Source organism: Podarcis gaigeae (assembly GCF_964106915.1).
Source record: "Podarcis gaigeae genome assembly, chromosome: 6".
Taxonomy (NCBI): Eukaryota; Metazoa; Chordata; class Lepidosauria; order Squamata; family Lacertidae; genus Podarcis; species Podarcis gaigeae.
The window spans coordinates 66,082,156-66,101,895 of record NC_139682.1 but is presented as its reverse complement, the minus strand read 5'-3'; the positions used below and the strand labels follow the sequence as shown (position 1 = coordinate 66,101,895).

At 41.0% G+C, this 19,740-nt stretch overlaps 2 protein-coding genes across 7 annotated transcripts in view; one reads left to right on the top strand and one right to left on the bottom strand.

Annotated features, from left to right (window-relative positions):
* Positions 1-19,740, top strand: part of USP33 (ubiquitin specific peptidase 33) — a 156,118-nt gene that overhangs the window by 95,831 nt on the left and 40,547 nt on the right. The window lies entirely within an intron of this gene.
* MIGA1 (mitoguardin 1) overlaps positions 1-19,740 on the bottom strand; it is a 36,329-nt gene that overhangs the window by 9,087 nt on the left and 7,502 nt on the right. For all 6 annotated transcript variants that reach the window (XR_014565331.1, XR_014565332.1, XM_083743079.1 and 3 more), the window contains 7 exons: positions 18,703-18,826; positions 6,847-6,947; positions 4,226-4,344; positions 3,997-4,069; positions 2,877-2,963; positions 992-1,090; positions 598-732 (listed from right to left, as the gene is read on the bottom strand). Coding sequence is in view for 4 of the 6 variants with exons in the window: in XM_083743079.1 (XP_083599205.1) it covers positions 598-732; positions 992-1,090; positions 2,877-2,963; positions 3,997-4,069; positions 4,226-4,344; positions 6,847-6,947; positions 18,703-18,826 (738 nt within the window). In the remaining 2 variants the exon portion in view is untranslated. The remainder of the gene's footprint in view (positions 1-597; positions 733-991; positions 1,091-2,876; positions 2,964-3,996; positions 4,070-4,225; positions 4,345-6,846; positions 6,948-18,702; positions 18,827-19,740) is intronic.

The window sequence follows — 19,740 nt, the reverse complement described above, 5'->3', positions numbered from 1 at the left end:
ATGGAGTGTAACAATTTCTTCTGAGAAAGTAACTTTCAACAACTACTGAACAGATCTTTCTGTCACATGAAGCACAGGGGGGCAAATTGGATAGAGCAGGCACCCCCAAACTCGGCCCTCCAGCTGTTTTGGGACTACAATTCCCATCATCCCTGACCACTGGTCCCGTTAGCTAGGGATGATAGGAGTTGTAGCCCCAAAACAGCTGGAGGGCCGAGTTTGGGGATGCCTCAGATAGAATTTGCTATATGTATTTTTAATGGCTTAGATATGTGGATAAAAAATATTAATATATTTTCACTCTTGCAGACATTTCCTTTTATTATACAAAGTACTAAGACTATGACTTGATCCAAAATATGCGAGTTTCGTGGCCAAATTTTATGCAAATTAGTAGTCTGCAGAAAGCCAATTAAGGTTCTTGCAGGTATGAATCAAAACTGCTTAATGAGTAAAAGGAATCTGAAACAGATTATCCACCCATAATGTAATTTCCTCTAAATTTAAATACTGCTCAGAGGAATGCAATCATTAAGTCACCTGTCCAATATTCTGCAACCACCATCTGAAAGCATGGAACCAAACAAAGCCACTTACAGTTTCTTTGAAAGAGGAATTCAGCCAATTGTTATTGACCACATTTTGTATAGACATAGGTGGATTCTCTAAATCTTCAAAGGAATCCATTAATACGAAGTCCAGAACAACATCATAGAAATTTAGATGTTTCACCTGCAGAGCATCGGAATATTTATAAAGTTACTGACCTCATTTATACAACTTCCAGGTCTATAATAATAGCCTAAATGACACTGAAAAAACCAACAGATTTTAGTGAAATTGTTTAATAAACTGTCTAAGCGAACAAAGTAATAAAATTGACACCCTGAAATAGAGACAAAATAAAGAACAATAAGGGAATTGCAATTGTCTAACCAGGGAGAGATAACATTTACAAACTATTGAACTAATTTTTACAACATATACTTACTCCCCAAGCAGCAAGCTCCATCTCAGTATTAGCCCAATGATCAGACTGCTCTAAGAAAGAGATCATTTCATCAAATACTTCCTCAAATTTCTTTGGGTTCTGTGGGGGAAAAAACCAACAAGCAGGAGACAAATTATGCATGTTTCTTTAGTTCTTAATTAGAGATAATAATTGCTTTCATTTAGTGCCTGAGTAATCTAGAAAGACTGGCTTCAGTCCAATGCTCTGAAGAACACATGGAACTCCTTTGTGATTCATTTCAACTGGAGCAGCTCTGTCAGCACAACTGGAATGTTTATACAGCGTTGTCACTGAAACTGAGATCAATGCAGATGCAGGACTACACCTTAGCATTAATAATAATAATAATAATAATAATAATAATAAGTTATTTATACCCTGCCCATCTGGCTGGGCCTCCCCAGCCCCTCTGGGAGGCTTCCAAAGAAACCAAAAATACAGTAAAATAACACATGTTAAAAACTTCCCTGAACAGGGCTGCCTTAAGATGTCTTCTGAATGTCAGGTAGTTGTTTATCGCTTTGACATCTGATGGGAGGGTGTTCCACAGGGCAGGCGCCACTACCGAGAAGGCCCTCTGCCTGGTTCCCTGTAGCTTTGCTTCTCGCAATGAGGGAACCGCCAGAAGGCCCTCGGCACTGGACCTCAGCGTCCGGGCAGAATGATGGGGGTGGAGACGCTCCTTCAGGTATACTGGACTGAGGCCATTTAGGGCTTTAAAGGTCAGCACCAACACTTTGAATTGTGCTCGGAAACGTACTGGGAGCCAATGTAGGTCTTTCAAGACCGGTGTTATATGGTCTCGGCGGCCGCCCCCAGTCACCAGTCTAGCTGCTGCATTCTGGATTAGTTGTAGTTTCCGAGTCACCTTCAAAGGTAGCCCCACGTAGAGCGCATTGCAGTAGTTCAAGCAGAAGATAACCAGAGCATGCACCACTCTGGCGAGACAGTCCGCAGGCAGATAGGGTCTCAGCCTACATACCAGATGGAGCTGGTAAACAGCTGCCCTGGACACAGATTTGACCTGTGCCTCCATGGACAGCTGTGAGTCCAAAATGACTCCCAGGCTGCGCACCTGGTTCTTCAGGGGCACAGTTATCCCATTCAGGACCAGGGAATCCTCCACACCTGCCCGCCTCCTGTCCCCCCAAAACAGTACTTCTGTCTTGTCAGGATTCAACCTCAATCTGTTAGCCGCCATCCATCCTCCAACCGCCTCCAGACACTCACACAGGACCTTCACTGCCCTCACTGGTTCTGATTTAAAAGAGAGGTAGAGCTGGGTATCATCTGCATACTGATGAACACCCAGCCCAAACCTCCTGATGATCTTTCCCAGCGGCTGCATGTAAATGTTGAAAAGCATGGGGGAGAGGACAGAACCCTGAGGCACCCCACAAGTGAGAGCCCAGGGGTCTGAACACTCATCTCCCACCACCACTTTCTGAACACGGCCCAGGAGGAAGGAGCGGAACCACTGTATGACAGTGCCCCCAGCTCCCAGCCCCTCCAGACGGTCCAGAAGGATGTTATGGTCAATGATATCAAACGCCGCTGAGAGATATATTGACTTGAATGTGTTTGTAAGGACATTGTTGTTTGGGCAATCAAAATCCACGGCTGCAAACAATTACAGAACGTACCACCTTTCCGAATCAGGTCTGCCAAATATGAATACTTGCTGCTTACTTCACAGTGAGAGGTGGCAACTACGGGGAAATAATCATGTCTACTCAGAAGTAAGTCCTATCAAATTCAATGGGGTTTATTCTCAGGCAAGTGGCATTAGGATTACAGCCTGTGACCACAAAGCTTTCTTGAACATTAAATCCACCATACAAATTAATTAAACAAAAGTGTTTACCTTTCTAGCTCTCATGATTAGCGCACACAAGATTTTTCTTCCACTTTCAGCAAGAAATATTCTATTTGCGGCGTTGGAAAAGATTACCTGTAACGGATCACTAGGTATTACCCATCTGAGATCACATACATTCTCACCTGTCTTAATAAATAATAATAATAATAATAAAATGTTGTACCCCGCTAATCTGACTGGGTTACCCCAGCCACTCTGGGTGGCCTACAACAGTGTTCCCCAACCTTGGGCCTCCAGCTATTTTTGGACTACAATTCCCATCATCCTTGACCACTGGTCTTGCTAGCGAGGGATGATGGGAGTTGTAGTCCAAAAACAGCTGGAGGCCCAAGGTTGGGGAACACTGGTCTACAACATTTATTTTAATTCTACCAGCCAGGGCTTTTTTTCAGCTGGAACAAACTGAAGGACATTGTCCTCTTTCTATGCTCCTCCCGATGGAAGCATGCAGATGGGGACAGATATATCCCTGCTTTAACTCGTTGACATACTGTCTTCCCTTGTATATTATTTACTACAAAGCTCGATGACTAAGCTCTTTAGCAATGAAATGAGCACTGAACTACTGGTATATCACAAGTGGACTCTTCATTTACTGTGTTTGCTATTGTTTAAGATAAAACCTATTTGAGAAAGAAACTACTTTTGCCATTTTTATGGACATTTAGTGTTTGTTTACCGATAGTTGCCTTGGTGATATTATTTTGTGTCGATTGCAGAACTAGTTGCCATTATAAGAGAACAAGGGAGATGCTCATGGTGAGTTCCAGCACCTCTTTTCTAGAAAAATAGCACTGCTGTCAACCAGTTCTCCCTGAAAATAATCCATTTTCCAAGCAAACTTATCAATTGTGAAATACACTGGTAGGAAACAAGGCCTCTGTTGCTGGCGTCCTCCCGACTTATATATACAGAACTTAAATAGTATGTGACTAAGAAGCTATATTGAATACAACCCAATGGTATTATTTCCATCTTGAAAACAAATCACAATTACCCTTGATGATTGGGCGGTTTGGCTGATCTGTTAGAAAACCTACTTCCACAGGAGTTTTGTGCCTATGTGGTATGGAGGTCAGCCTTAAGGAGCTGATTGAACATTTACCTGAAAAGCTTGGCGGATACAATGGAGCTTAGCAAGAAAGTCGCTGTCGCCCAGACACTCCAACGTATCAGTCCTATTTACAGAGACAACAACAAAAAGGCACTTGAAACTTAACGGTTGACTTGCTCTTTAATTCAAGCCAATATAAAAAATATTGCATACAGAGCACTGTTTTGCTTTTAGAAAATGTGCAAGTAATATTAGGGAAAGCAGACAAAACATTTAGTACCGTAAGACTCGTGAATAAATCTTGCCCTCTTCTGCCAGGTGCATAGCCTCTTCGTATAATGGGCAATGGCATAGCGAATCCAGATTATAAGAGTTGCGGCTCTCTTTGTGTTCTGCAAGCTAGAAGAGGGAGACCTTCTCAAGATCAGCTGGCTAACATCCTGAAACACTTCCACCAACATCAAGAACTAAATGCCCCTTGTGTTATTTCTATGCAAGATCCATCTCTTTCGACATTAGTTAAAAGATAAATTTCCAGCACTGCAGCTTGCAAAGAAAAGCCACAGTGACACACTGGGACAAGGGCCTGCTGCTGAATCATGTCCCCGAGGAGCAGAAATGGATAGCTGGCATCCATATGCAAGGCAAGCCAGAGCTGAGGGCTACATCACATAGCTTGTCACTTGAACGCTAGCCCAACTAACAGTTTGCCTTCCATAAGGCAAGAACTTTCAATGCATCTTCCATTTAAAACGGACATTCTTAATGTGCAAAGCATGGGAAAGAGACTTTGTAATATCATATAGTATTAAAACGGTCTTTAGTAGCTGTTGCGTCGGAGTAGCACTTTGCAACAACAGCTGAATGCTTGTGAGTGCCCAACTGCTTTTGTGGCACATTCCAGAAAAGCCAAGACATGCAAGGAAGGGGAGAGATAATTTACAAGCCACCTTCTAATTATATTTTACCAAGGGAGGGATTGCAAACAGAGTAATAGGATTCTAAAGCATTTTAAGGGAGGGCAGTTAAAAACTGAAAAGAAAACTCACACAGCAGCATGTTTCATGATGGCAGGGACTATGCAACCCCCTCCCCACAACCCATAGGTCCATAGTGCAGCTCAGTCATGTGCTGTTGCAGAAACACCCATAAGAGAAGTTTAATATGCAGCAAGCAAAGCCAAAACCAGTGTTGTCAAGGAAAGTTGTCAGTCAACAGGGAAAGGGCCCTTCAAAACCACTTCAGCAATTTCTACAGGAACTTTGCATTACTGGTACATGTAGTCTTCTCAAACTTACATTTCATACAGCCTATAGACACCAATATTAGTTTTTGTTACCAACAACAGAAATCAGTTCCCTTAAACTCAAACTCCTTAAACTCTTCTATTTGGTTTCTGCTACTGGGTGTAATCAGCAGCAGCACTGACACAATTTATTTCTAGAATGTTTTAACAGGCATTATGTGCTTCACATTAAATGAAAGTTCATGGTGTTGCAGGAGCCATGTATTTTCAAGTGGTAGGCTGAAAGCAATGCTTTCATTTACAGAAAGCACTTTTAGCCACTCCCAGAGCGGCTTCTGTAAGGCCAACGATAAAAAGATGAGGGAAGAAGAAAACAAGCAAACTTGGGCATCGATTTGTACGTTTGCTCAAGAGAGGGAAATACCTTGCACAGAGAATAACCCTCTGCTGCCACAGAGAAGTGCAGCAAAGCCCTCTACTGCTTTGCCACTGTGGGGAGGTATAGCAGGACCCTCTGCCGCAGCGGGGAGGCCCAGCAAGGCCCTCTGCTGCTGCAGATGTGTATAGAGATAGCCCAGTGTTTGGAAAGGAAGGCTGCAGTGAACCAAAACCTGTTTACTCTGGAGCAGAATATATCCACCGATAACATGGAATGGGGTATTATTTCAGTAATACAAACTTTGGCGGAAATCCTAAGCATGTTCCCCTGGAAGCAAGTCTCGCTGAAGTAAACTGAAGTTACTTCCCAGTAATGAGGTTAAGGATTGTGATCTAAACGTCAAAGCATTTACGAGTCCTTTATCTATGAGATTAATTGAAGCTATTTCCGCTAAATCTCTCAACATGCATCCCAATTAAGGTAAAGGTGTACCATTGTTTCTGATGCAGGAAGATTAGAACGCTGCCTGTTACACTGTGTAACTACTCCCATTTAAGATCCTTTAAGTGACTGGCCAGGCTATATTTGCCCAACAACACTTCAAAATCCAACTCTCACTCCAGGATTCCTGCTATGAAGGGAAGCTATCTGAGATCTGGGCTAGATGTGCTCCTTACAAGCAGACAAAAAGTAACATTATCCCCCAACTCAGCCCTCCTTCACCATCAGGCGTACAAACCATGCTCTAATACTACTGTTCTGTGTTGAATAAGTGGCAGATGACATCCAACACACAGCTGTCTCAGGCTAAAAATGAAAGGACTGGATGCTGAGCTTTCAATCAGTTGGGGACTACAGATTCCAGAAGCGTGGTGGCCCAGGGCCTCCAAAAAGTGTCATACTTCTTGGCAAGAAGTTATTAAAGCAGTGCTCACCAGAGTATGCTCATATTGCCTTTCTGGTGAATTCATGAGAATATCACTTTTATCCTCACTTCAGACACTACAAGCTCCCTACATGGAAAGAGTATAGGGGAAAGGATGGAACCTGTGTACCTGTAAACATTTTATTATGTGTGATGACTTCATGAATCTTTTACCTGTTTATCTACCTTTTTTTAAGTATCAGAAGGCTACAATCAGTCTGCAGACTGAAGTGCATTTGTATGCATTTTTCACAGATATTCTACTCTAAGAGAAAGTCATTCCTGTTTAGCAGAATTCAGAAGGGGTATGATGGCTAAGCAAAAAAGCAGGAAACACTACTTCCAACATACCTCAGCAGCTGAAACAAATGAATCTGTTGATCCAATGCTTAATGTATCCCGCAGGCTGAATTCTTCGGTATTATCCTTTACAGTGATATCGGTGTCTTTATCTTATAAAGAGAGAGAAAAACCTTTCATTAAAACACCTTGTAGATTTTCATTATAGTGCCAGCTAATGTTGATGAAAGACAAAGGGTTGGATCCAGACTTCCCACCAAGTAGAGTTTCACAGGACACAACCACTGGATGGGGAGAAGGAAATGAGGTTTCCCCCCCACCAATTCCACCCACCTCGGCTCTGCAGACTCCTGTGGCCCCTGAAAATCTGATCTCAAAATATTTTACAAGAGGCTTACAAAAATGAGCTAGGAAAAGAAAGTTAAATAGATGAAAAATTATGCCAACCTTATGGCACAGTTCAAACCACAGACAGTAGGTAGCGAATATTTCAATGCACAAATGTAATGTCTGGCATACAATAACTAGTTTATCCAAAGGAATAGTGACAAGTGCACTTCATTGCAGAACACTTTTTTCTACACACACACACACACACACACACACACACACACACACACACACTGTTTAGGGCAGCTTGAGAGAGGAGACACCAGCACAATGAAAGCTCCAGGAATGCACAGCTGCTTGATACACCTGCCGCCCAACTCATTTTCATGAAGCCCAGAGCATAACAGCCTGAAATGCTGGCTCTCTTATATGTTTCAACGTACGTATTTAAGAAACCACAGTCCTTCCAGACGGCCTTGTCTTTAGGCGTTGCTGGATTTCCTAAATCAATCAAGAGTGAAATTATTTGCACTTTAGCAGGGAAGCAGCCACAGGCTTTAGCTTTAATGCACAAAGCCTGAAGCTACTGAAGAATAAAAACGCAGTAGAAGATTGTTTCAAACCTTAGATACGAGGGTGTTTCTCCCTACCCTAACTAACGACTTTTTCAGCCTAAGTACAGCAGTACCTTGGTTCTCAAACTTAATCCGTTCTGGGAGTCTGTTTGACTCCCAAAATGCTTCGAATACCAAGGCGCAGCTCCCGATTGGCTGCAGGAGCTTCCTGCACTCAACCGGAGGCCACGGAAGCCGCATTGTACATTCAATTTCCGAAAAACATTCACAAATGTTCTCTAATTTACTATTTGATCAAGCTAATGCCCCCGTCCAATGATTACAGAGTTATCCCATTAATGTCTTCTACATCAGTTGATATATTCCAAAATACTGGAGGATAGAGAAACAAATATGCTCTCTTTTTAATGTTCCAAATTACCTATTACCTCCATCACCATGAATATACCTATTGGTTTACAAACCAATTTTGTAAGGCTAACCAACTGATCCTTTAAAATTTACCTCACAGATGTAGAAAATGAAGTTCCTCAGTTTACCCACTCGCTTTAGTTCTAATTCACTTGCACCTAAAGAGTATATTACATTAATTTCTAATTGTTCACATTAATTGCCACAAAGATACACTCTCATGTCATAAAAATGGGGAACTCTCTCTTAGTCACAAGGTCTCCTCAGCCCTTTATGCCCTCATCCTGTCTTTTCTTATCACAGTCCCCATCATTCAGCTGAAGAGATGCTATTTTAAACTTCCGATATGTTTACTTCAGATGAAGTTTGTGCACACGGCGCGCATAATCCCTGCCACCATCCCTCCAAACAGCAGCACTGTCAATCACTTGAAAAAGTGGTGGACCGCCAAGAGAGCCCCAGTCCTTGCTCAAACACAATGCCAAGTGTGCCCTTTGTACCATGCTTTTTGCCCCGTCACTCTCACAAACAGCTGGCTGTCGGCAAGGCAGTCTAGGAACTCCCACAGTGGCTCTGGCTCCGCCCTCCCAATTGGTTACAAAAAAACGAGCAACTGCTCGTTCCAAATTACAAGCTACTTTATTCTCAGCAGGCATTCCTGAAGAAAAAGGAAAGTAAGCTGACAGTGGAATAGAAAACATACCACACCTGTTGTCCTTACAAACGGGCATAAGAGCAACAAAACAGATGCAGACGAAGTATAAATATAATGTAAAATGAAATGTATTGAGAGAGATTTTTTGTTGTTTTTGTGTGTGTGTGTGTGTGTGTGTTAAAAAAATCAAATATGCACCTTATTTCTCAATCACTGAGAGCTTCCTTTCAAACACATCTAATTTGGGGTCGTAGATTTTATTGGGCTGATTGTTTTTCTCAACCATTACAATTCTCCCTTCCTTTTCCTTTCCCCTTTAAGACAGAGGTGGCTCCCATAAGCTGGAGAGAGCATGGTTAGTCACCCCTGCTTTATGTTCTTCTACCATCATGCTTCAGGTAGGAGCATCCAGAAGCAAACAAAAAAACAGCGCATTCTCAAGAAAGTATTTTCTTTAGGCGCCTGGACCAAAACATGCCAAAACCCTTCTCCCCAGGCCTTTGGCTAATTAGACAATCCATGGCCTTTTAAACTGGGGGGGGGGGGGATAGTTTTTGTTTGTTATTATAGTATGTATTTTTTGTGTTTTTATATTGTAAACTGTCCGGTGATCATTGGATGAAGGCACTATAGCAATTGAATAAATGTGAAACCTACAGAAACCACTCTGCTATCTGCATACTCTTCAAAAAAATGCCATCTTCTTCAAAAAGTGCCCTTGAACAAAACGCTTCTGCCTCTCTTCTTGGCAGCCTCTATCACAATTAAAATGGCCAGCCAGATCACGGTTCCCAGCCCACCTGTTCTCAACAGCCAGCTTCCTCTTTGGGCACAGCATCATTCTGGGCACTATGCCAGGCCATTCCCCAGCTTTCCAGACTATGCTGAAAGCTCATGTCGCCCACTGCCTGCCACCTCCTGGATTGAAGAGAAGTGCTGGGGCTCTCTGAAAGGGCAGACAGGGAAAAATGAGTCCTGTTGAAATCAGACCAAAGCTACATCAAGTCCCTTTCCCACTCTTGTCCCCCATAAATGCATAAAGCCATTGTGATTAGCAGCCTTAGCCGCCAAGAATTTGTCCAATTCATGGACAAATTTGTCCAATGTTCTTGTATATTTTTACCTATTCCCTCTGCTGCTTGACCTGTCACACATCCTATGGCAAGGATGAGGAACCTTTGGTCCTCCAGATGTTGCTGGTCTACAACTCCCAACGCTGGCTGGGGTTGATGGGAACTGAAGTCCAACAACATCTGGAGGGTCATAGGTTTCCTATCACTGCACTATAGCAACCCTCACAGAAACCATGCTATTTAATTGTTATAGCTGATTAAAAACTAAAATTCATATAACATAGAAGGAAGACTTGATTACATACTTGGAAAGCCTTTTTATCATGCTGTATACGTGTAAAAAGTCTCAGTAAGGATCAGTCACAGTAACATAATCTTTGGAAAATAAAACTTAATCCACTTGCTGAAAACTAAGTAAGGGAAAGCAAAATGGAACAAGGTGTAATAATTAGCATTTTCTTTTTCCGTGCTTCACAGAATGTGAACCAAATCAGAGAAACATTTACTCATATTCTTCATATTTTAGGAAAAGCAGGGCAAGTTAATTCCAATTGGTTATGTCATAGAAACACAGAAGTTCATAATGAAAAAAGAGAAAAGGGAAAGGGAATATTATATAACTTAATCTAATAACTAATTAACAGATCTGGGATGCAATCCAAGTGGTAAAACATGTGTATAACATATGATAAATCCACACATCAAAATTCTTTTGGGAGGGTTTATATCTACAGAAGTTTCTAACCAGCTTTTCTGAACACAAGTTTGAAAAGCTGTTTGGGGAATTGGATATAACTTTTTTTAAAAAGAAAGAGTGGGAAGAGAAACATAACACAAAGCACTATTTCGTTGTATAATTGCTCACGCCAATTCCTCTAGATTTACAAAGGCTATTCTAACAGGAAATCCTTCTGAAAAACGCAGGTGCACATGCTGGTATGCTGATGTATTAATTAGTATATAGGAGTATCCACTACTCTGAGACGTCAACTAGCTATTACTATGGAGAAACATGAGCTTGTCTCCTAAGAGGAGTTAAATTTACGCACACTTCCACTCCCCACAAAAGCCCCTGAAAAAGCCGCCCTGAAGTCTGATCCTTTTGAACAACATGGGATGGGGCACACGGTGTGTGGCTGTGGGTGGAATTGTACAAAATTAGTCTTAGATTTTGTGTTACTGAAGTCCTCCAGCAACCCATTGAGTCTCAAACCACATATCAGTGCCATGGTACTTTTATACTGGTGAAAAGCACAAAGAAGGCAAAATTTAAACTAGGACTGCTGCAATCTCATGTCTTTTTATCAACTCAGTGAGGTACAGGGATGGGGATTCTGGCTCTGCTCCCATCAGCCACCATGGCCAATGGCCAATGATGAATTAGGAGTCCAGTAGAACCTACAGGGCTGTTCATTCTCTGACCCTTCCTTTGAGAGATTTTTTAAAGAAGAGATTCCCTGGTTTGCAATCAGTCCCTTTTGTGGCTTTCTAAACTTTGACCTTCTTTCCCTTCCCACTCATCCATCAATACCTTACAACAACAACAGGAAACCTCTTTTGGATCAAGCACCACCTTATCCCTTGGGCCAACCCTTCAGGGGCTACATACCAAAAGTGGAGATGGTCTCGTACACTTCCCCTTACCAGCAATAAGAGCCGAAAAGCAGCATTTGGATTTTTCCAAACCCAACTCCCACAGCAGGTGTGTGATCTTCTGAGGAGACTCCAGCAGGATTGCCTCAGTGCCAGTCTCAACAATTAGGGCTTGAAGAAAGCTTCCCTCAAAGGCAATAAAATGTGTTTTTTTCCATTGCAAAAGCGGACACTGTTGGCACTAGGGAGGGAACACAGGGCAAGGGGAGGACAAGATTAATCCTTCCCTCCCCAGCAGTACCTTCCTCTCCAAAAATGAACCCCTGTGCTGCAATTAGGCTTATATTCTTTTGTTATTATTAGAAACCATTTTAAAAGCCTAATTTCAGTGGGGAAAGGCGTTGGAATAAGGAGGGCACACTGTGGGTCATACAGAGGCCCCAAGGTGTGCACACACCCCAAACTCCTTCCTACCTTAGCACAACCAGCTTTTTAAAACACACAGAACTAAAAATACAAAACAAAGTGTGACACAGCAATATGTGTTGTGTTAGAAAAGAAGTAGGAATGCGAATTAGGCTTGGAGTCTAAAGTAAGTTTAAAGTTGGCCATAGGTTAGGGACAGCCAAATAAAGCGTTCCTATTTCTTTCCCAGTGTGTCAGAACTTTGGAACTTAATGGAACAACGTTACTGTGCGATTAGGACTTAGATAAATATTTCACTTGTCATCACATTCAGGAAGGAAGTCAAGATCTAAAACAAACAAAAAAGCTTTCTTGCACTCATTTGTTTAGTTTACCCTTATTAAGACTCAACATTACTGCTTCCTGGTTGCAACTGAATTTGGATCTTGCAACAGATAAGCACAAACAGATGCAGCTTTCTTATTATTGTCATTTTCCCCCTTTTCACCTAACCTTGTCTGCACACTTTCCCTCTTCACTACTGGCTGCGCTGTTCTGATGCCATGGAATGTTCATTAACATTCCAGCAACAGAAGTTGGGAAGATGCCAGGGAGAACTGCAAAATTAGTATAGCCACTTAAGAGACAGGTAGGAAACTTGGTTTGGCTTCAGGAAAACATCTCAATTGTAGCATATATATCCTGCAAGAGACCCTATATACAGGGTGATCAGGTCCATGGAGGTAAGAGGCTATGCAAGCGGAAAGTTACACGTTATTTCTAAACCCAAGTAGAAAATCATCTGAAGCTAAAACACTTAAGCAGAAAAAAAAAGTTGGGAGGCGGGAGAAGTCCAGTACCTAGGACCATACCTTGATGTTATTTCAATGCAGGTTAGTTTTTCAGAACTTTGAAAATTTTCAATCACCCAGGTAGTTGTGTTTTAGTTCACTATATTCTTTATTTATTGTGTTTTATTTATGCACACACAACACACATATAAGTACACACACACACAAAATAGTGTACAAGTTTAAGTAGATTAAAATTTTGAGTTAACATTTAAACTTTGCTTTTCTACTGAAATAAAGCAGTTTACAATGAAAAACAAAAAATATATAAACTCTAAAATTATATATTCAACATGACAATGAACAGAAATAATGTGTTTCATCTCTTGTACTTCTTGCTATCTCCAGCAAAGCAGAATTTCTGGAACATAATTCATATCTACGATATATTGTCATTTTGACACTGCATTAAGAGAAACTTTTCAGTGATAAAATTTGCTATTTCCTGTACCAATATGGTGACCCATACCAAAAAAAAAAGCTGTAATTGTGAACGATAGTAGCTAAAGCAGTTGTGCCTAATCCATTGTAGTGCCTTTGCAGCAATCACTTGATTGAGCTAATGACAAAATAGTGACCTAGAGAAAAAGTTAATTTCACAGGAAAAGTTGGCTTTTTAAAAAAATGAGAATTCCATGTAGTTTTCAATTTAATCTTCTGTAGCCTTCTTCCAATTTCTACGAAGGTCAGCATGCACAGGAAGTATAGGTTATTGTTAAGCCCCTAGTTCTCGGTGATTCTATGATGAGGAAGTGTCAATTTTCATGTCCCAACTCACATGCCTATCTTTAAGCTGTGACTAATGTCAATGACTGATGCATATGGCGTCAGAAGAACTGAGCACATGCTTTGAATTAGGAATCCAAATAAAACTCAAAGCATTAATATAGTTCTAACTGGTCTATGTTACAGTGATTAACAGCTGAAGAATGGCAAAGTTATCTTGCGATGCTAAGTCATTTGAAGTTAAGCTCTAGAAAGAGACGTAGTCAGTTTACATTCTAACTTATTTTTGTACACTGGAAGCTACTCGAAAGGCTATCCCACATTGAAAATAAATAGCAAATAGATACACAAGAGCAGTAGCACAGGAAGAAATCAGTACAATTATCTCTTCTCCATAGTAATTTACAGAAGCCTCTGCTGGATCCAACCTTACAAGAGGAGACTTGTGAAAAATTTGCAATCATTATTATTTTGGGGGGCGCTGAAAGGGGTAGGGGGCCTTGAACAGGTCTTAAGATAGGGAAGGAGGAATCCAAGTCCTTATCTCCCATCACAATAATAAATTATATCCAAGAAATACCCAAACCTCTCTGCTTGTTCTTACCATGAAGTATTGTACTCCTGAAGCAAGTAGTATGATTAAGGTTCCCCTCCCCCCATATATCGTGATCACTTTCAATTCTAAATGCTTTGGATCTAGAGAAGAGCAAGCGAAAGTCTGGTCATCCAACAAGAGGATACACCAGCCCTCTGCTACCTTTGGAATGGGGCTCAAAGACTGCAGCACAAACAAAAGCGCTTTTTCACATCTCCATATTAAAACCATTTGGCTTCATCAGCCAATACATGTGTAATACACACAAACACTATATCACTTTTCAACTGGTTGGCCAAGACCAGCTACCACTCAAAATATGATCTAAGGTGAGCTGCAACAACAGTACTACCACCATACGAATACGCGGTAGAAAAATACAAAGTAATGGGCTTCAAAATGGATGCTGGGGTTAAAGGTGATTCCTGGGTCTGAAAAGGATGACGAGTACCAACAGTGCACATACCAGTATCTATAACAGCCTCATTTTTAAGGACCAGCATACCTTTGTCCTGAAAATATGGCAGCTATTCCTTGGTTGTTGTTTTTAATTTTTTTAAAAAAGACTCAATGGTTAGTTTGGGGGGTGGGAGAGCTGTTGGATACAAACACACTTTCTCCTCTCTCTAACCCTCATTTTCTGACCTACACCATCTCTGCCCAGCAGTCAATGTGCCTTCTCTAACAGAATCAACACCTCAGCTATCTCTTCCCTCTTTCCTGTTCTAAGACTTATTTTGGCAGATTCCTCCTTCAGACAAGAATCTGAGGAAAACAGAAGGCCTTAAAATATTGTATTACTTTACATCTCAGCTCAACCATAATATTACCTAGTCCTTCCTGCCAAGCCGTCCTCCCATTATTGTGTCTGAGGTTATGTTGCTTTTGGCACAGTTCAGCTACTGAAGCAGTCCCAGGAAACTATTGCTAATTCCCGACTCCCTTTCTTCAACTATTCAGCTAAATATTCTATGGTTACAAAGCGTGGAGTGCAACAAAGGTAGGTGTGGTCGAGGGTCTGTATGGTCCTTTATCCAACAAGAAGAATTTTAATGAAGATTTGAATTCAGAGAGAGAAATGTAACTGGCTGACAGGTAACTCAAGCCTCGGTTTTTACTTGGCACACAAAATTAAGTACAGAGAAAACATCAGTGACTGAGGGAAACACAGTCTGTGGAGATAATTTGGAGGTGCTCAGGTGGAGATCAAAGTCTTGTTGGGCAGACAGCCCTGGAAATTATGACTTTCCTTCATTGAAAGCCTAACAAGACATACATTTTGCCACATTGAATTGACTATTGAATATTGTTTTTTATATAAAAGTGTTTATCTGAGCTGTAAAAAAAAAGTGTGAGGAAAAATATTTTTATATAAAACAAAACCTTGTGGTATCCAGCCTACTGTGAATCTAAAAATACTTATGGGGGGGGGGGATGATTTTCTATTTCAAATCATAGAAGCACGGATTAAAAGAGCCAACTGCTTTAGGTTGCAACATTAATATGACACTCAGGGCAACAATAATATGCCATTATTAGTATTCTGTTTTGCCCTTGTATGCTGCTTCAGCATTCTCTCCTGAAAGGCTTTTGATTGTTATTTAGCTCTCTCTATACAATTTCGTCATCTTTACACACCAGCAGTACTGTACTGTGAAACATATAAATTAATTTAACCCTTTGAAAACTATGGAAGCTGACAGACTCTCCTCAAGGAAGAAAAATTAAAAAGGAAATTGACATCCAACAGCTGCTATGCAGATATATATGCCAATGTATATCAGTGTGATTTCTAACCTCAGAGCTGACATTGAAGCCCCTTTCTATGTTCTGACTTACAGTAGCAGGTGTTGGGGGGGAAATGTGCCGGAAAACTAAAATTAACTAGCAAGTTCCCAGGAAGCAGGCTTAGAACAGGATTTTTAAAAGCTATTGGAAGACTGACCCCTGGTGGCATCCGTGATTCAAACTCACAAATCAATATTGGAACAAACACAAATGTCATGTTTCAGAGGGAAAACAGTTTCTATCTATAATTCAAACATGCAATCAATTACCCCATTGCCAAGTTATTCATTTACACCATCTTAAGAATTGCCAATAGCTTTGAAAATGGGTCGCAATCTTATCTACCATACAAATTAGCAGTGGCAGCATGCCCCTCCAACTTTAACGCCATGAAAATCTAGAGCTGGACAGTTGCCATTATCTTAAAATGCACACTTTCCAGAAACAAGTTGTGACCAGTAACTCTACTTGGCAACAGAGACAATGCTTTGCCTTAGTTAGCTCCTGGGGATGCAGAATACATATGGCTGCTCGGCTTCCCAATAAACCTGATGTCATGAATTTAATGTACAATGCTTCCCCCTGCTGCTGATGCTGCTAAGTGATTTGGGGCAGGAAATGAGTGTTGACTTGTTTCAACACACTAGCATTTCTGAAAGTATAATACAGTGGTACCTCAGGTTAAGTACTTAATTCGTTCCGGAGGTCCGTACTTAACCTGAAACGGTCCTTAACCTGAAGTACCACTTTAGCTAATGGGGCCTCCTGCTGCCACTGCTGCACAATTTCTGTTCTCATCCTGAAGCAAAGTTCTTAACCTGAGGCACTATTTCTGGGTTAGCGGAGTCTCTAACCTGAAGCATATGTAACCTGAAGCTTATGTAACCCAAAGTACCACTGTACGGATTTCTGCCTCACCCTTCAATCAATTTCTCATTGCGGCTTTCTATACTTATCAGTAGTTTTAAAACAAACAGTTTGTGATTATTAGAGCACTTTAAAGTCCTTCATATATTTTCTCAATAATCTTGGTAGGTAGGCCAATAACAATCCCTGGTAGGTAGGCCAATAGGCCAATAGGCCAATAACAACGCATATTTTGCAGAGGGGGACTGAAGACTAAATATCTTACTTCAGGCCACCTCATGAGTTAATAATTGAGCTGGGAGCCAGAAGTCTGTCATGAAATTCTACTCAATATTGACCCAGAGTAGAATTCCAACTTACAGTTAGCAGAGTAAAAACTTAAAACACGTTGCAGGATTCCCAAAAAATAGACCAGAGGCAATAAATATTTCATCTAGTAGAGCTTTACTGCTACTGAAGGCAATTGAGCATAATGGTCATAAATCCAATACATTCAGGATTGGCACTGTCCATAAGAAATCCAGTTGCAGCAGACTTAAACTTACAATAACTTACAGCAAGTCTAAACCTTAACACTAAGAATACTATGTTCAGAACACCAGACCATAAGGAAAAGAGATAGAAAGAGAAAGTGAAACCCAGGCTCCTTCTGGCCTTACTTTTATAGTCAGCATGACCTTGACTGAAAGAAATCACAGAACCAGTTTAAGCCAGCTGTACTCAGCTTCTCTGAAGGTATAACCCAAACATCATGAACCTTCTGCTTGCTTCTTTCACACAGAGAAGCTTCCAGAAGCCTTGTGAATTAAGCAGAATAGGAAAGATCTCTACACATCAGATCAATACTTTCTGCACTATGAAATGCAAACTGACAGTCTCACCTCACACTCATAGACACACTTCAACTTTCATAATCACACATCCTTCAGTAAATCAGTTATTCTGAGATACAGCAGTATTTTATCTTCTTAAAATATATTTGGTGTCCCCCAATTCCAAAGTTTTCTGCATAATCTACATATATCACACAATGAAGCAATTTGTATTTCAAGTTTACAGCTTTTATCATGGAAAACATACAAAGCTTCTAGGCATGATTCATGACCATCCTGGCATCCAAATACTAACTTTGATATTTTTTAGGTTCTAACTGAGATATGCCATAGTGGTAGAGCATCAGCTTTCATGAAGGTCCTTAGTACACATAGGACTATGAATGTCCTCTGAGACCAGGGACTGAGGTGCTGGCAGTGAGTGCAGACAGCAATGAGCTAGATGGACCAACTGTGTGACTCAATATAATGCAGTTTCATTTGTTCTCAATAGCTCCACGCAACCTTGCTTTTTACAGAAACAACAGACTGGCACTAAGCAATCTCAGTCTTCTAAAGTTGTGGAAGAAAGGGTTTGTTTTGGGGCAGAGTGATTTATTATAACAGACTACCAGCAAGTCTCTTCCTGCCACTGCAGACAGTTGTACAGAAGTACTTCAAAAATTGAAGTTGAAAATGCCAGCACGGTACAAGTCTGACTTGCAAGCAAGTTCAAAGATGTTATCCTTTTACCTATTTGCACATGCTGATGTGGCCAAGGGCAGGCAAACTGCTTGATCAGACCTAGCTTACAATAGAGTTAGCAAAGTAGCCACATTCTGCTTTGCTATGTATTCTTGCACAATACATAAGAACTATCCTCATCTCCCCGCAAAGCTCTACTTTCATGTCTCGCTGATCATTACTGTGCTTTCTAGCCAAATGCAAGAGCACCCTTTACATCAAGGACTCTGGGTCTAAATTCAGTCCAAATATGTAGATGTGCGGATTAACAAATCACTTTACAGGCTCCTTGTGCTACTACTATGAGCCGGCAGCTAAACCAGCTTTGTGGAACTGATCCTTTGTACAAGAGGAGCAACTCGAATCACAACTAATTTCTCATTCCCCTATTTCTGCCTCTTCACCATGTCCCAATAAGTTTTCAAGACTAGCAGTCATATATTATCAAGAAACACGCAAGTTTAAAGCCAATACAAACTCACCAATATCATTGGCAAAGGAAGCAGGATCAGATGCCCCAAGAGAAGCCTCAAATTCTTCCTGAAGACGATAAGCTCTTTGGAGCAAGGATTCAAGCTTATGAATGAATTCAGCACTAATGATATCCTGCAAAACAGAAGTTGCAGAGGGCAAATACGTTCTGTCACCAATATTTTATGCAGCTCATGGAGATTCTGAGATGCGCAAGGATCGACAAACACTTTTTTGGTTATTATTTATATCAAGTATTTATACTGTGCCGAATGCAAAAATCAGCAGGAGCTGAAAACATTACCTAGAACAGCAACTAACCTATTAAGATTAGGAAAGCTGGACTCTAAGCAGCATGCTTACTTCAAGAAGCTCACTTCAGAAAAACTAAAGGTGCAATTCTATGTACATATACTTCAGATACCCCACCCTGGAACTTCCACATAAACATGTTTGCAACTGGGTACAAAAAGAGAATTTAATGTATGTGTGAAATTCATGCCTTTCAGCAACAAAATACTTAGGGTTTCCATCACTGGACATATAAAGATCACTGTACAAACAACTGCCTTGTGAAGTTGGCTAGTTGTGCAAATTTTGTTCTTATCTCTGCCTCTACCCCACCTGTTTTCTCTAACTCTGGCCAGGGAGGAAGTCCATGGAGAAAGAACTACAAACTATGTCATCTGCCTCAGCAAGGTAGCTGCCAGTCTGCTGCTTCCCATCTTCGTGGGTCAGGAGTAAATTGCTTTTCTTGTGCTTCCACTTAGGTACAGGAGATAGGTGGCAAACACCTCCCCAAATCCCAGGCCCAATTAAAGAAGCAAAGCGAAAGGCAGATTGGTACTTCGAGAGAATAGGCAAACACTTTAAAAGTTAACTAATGGAAGAGGGTCCAACCAATGTAGACTCAGTGTGCAGCATGCTTAGATGGCCAAAGTAGGGGATAAAAGAATATAGGGATCATCTTCTAATGTTATCCTATTCAGGCCATGCCAGTTCATTCTAGCCAGGATTTGCAATGAGATAATTTTGAGACAGTTTTGTGT